The 995-nt window shown below is 35.3% G+C and overlaps 1 protein-coding gene across 1 annotated transcript in view; it reads left to right on the top strand.

Annotated features, from left to right (window-relative positions):
- The window catches only part of LOC119587088 (protein lifeguard 3-like), a gene marked incomplete at its 5' end in the record, with an annotated part of 70866 nt that extends 70337 nt beyond the window's left edge, over positions 1–529 (top strand). Inside the window, 1 exon segment of the mRNA XM_037935839.1 lies at positions 275–529. Within this exon segment, the coding sequence (XP_037791767.1) occupies positions 275–421 (147 nt within the window).
- Between the last annotated feature and the right edge of the window lie 466 nt (positions 530–995).

The following is a 995-nucleotide window of genomic DNA, read 5'->3' as shown; positions in this document are numbered from 1 at the left end:
ACTGAATGCCATCCATTAAAGGTATGTGTCAATAAATTTGTGCATGGGCATGGATTCATTTAGTTTGGAAATTCTTTAGCAGAAACTTATATCCTTATCTTTCTCATAAAAGCTTGTTTACATGAGCATGAATTTTCAGTCCTCTGTCTGTTCAATGCATGTGACTTACATATTGAAGAAATACATGTATTAATATGACAAGAGTTGGTATGGCAGGAACTGATTTGTGAACTAACTTCATGAGAGTGTCTCATTCTGTGCTTGTTCTCCACAGTACCTAGTGTATGATACGCAGATGGTGGTTGGTGGCCGAAAGCACCAGATTTCACCAGAAGAGCATATCTATGGTGCGCTGACACTCTACCTCGACATTGTTTACATCTTCATCAGTCTGCTTTCACTATTTGGAAACAAGAATTAAGCTGTCCAGTACTGTCCCTGAAACATGCAGTGTTACTATGGAGATGATCCCTTTGTAGTGCAGAGGAAACTTTGTAGTCAAAGTTGTTATTTTCATCCAGGCATTTTTGCCAAATTTTTCTTTTATCCTGCTGAATAAATAGAAATAACTCTCTCTCCTAAATATATTGCCACTTTTGTGACGAAGTAAATGAGAATATAAGACGTTTTACCTGATGCATTGATGTAAGGTGGAACTTTGCTGATAAACACATTCTACTTGGGTTTTGTTGAGGTTCAAGGGAAGAGGAAAGAAAATACCTTCCATGTAAATACTTATGTATTCTCTGATTATAAAAATCTAATGTTCGTAAGTATACTTTCAATATTTCTTTCTTTAACAGAGTCTTGTTTCATATTTCATACAAATCTCATACAGAAAAATAGTAAACATTATAATACTTAATGCCTATAACTGACTTCATATTTTTTGTATGTGTAATGAAAACATAATCTCATGAAAACATACGTGACAACTAACAGTGACAGCACACACACCCTTACACTTTCACGCTCGTGTCACACACCCACTTAGA

This window comes from Penaeus monodon, chromosome 22 (genome assembly GCF_015228065.2).
Source record: "Penaeus monodon isolate SGIC_2016 chromosome 22, NSTDA_Pmon_1, whole genome shotgun sequence".
Classification (NCBI taxonomy): Eukaryota; Metazoa; Arthropoda; class Malacostraca; order Decapoda; family Penaeidae; genus Penaeus; species Penaeus monodon.
Note: the sequence above shows the minus strand (reverse complement) of the source record. Positions and strands in the feature narration are given on the sequence as shown.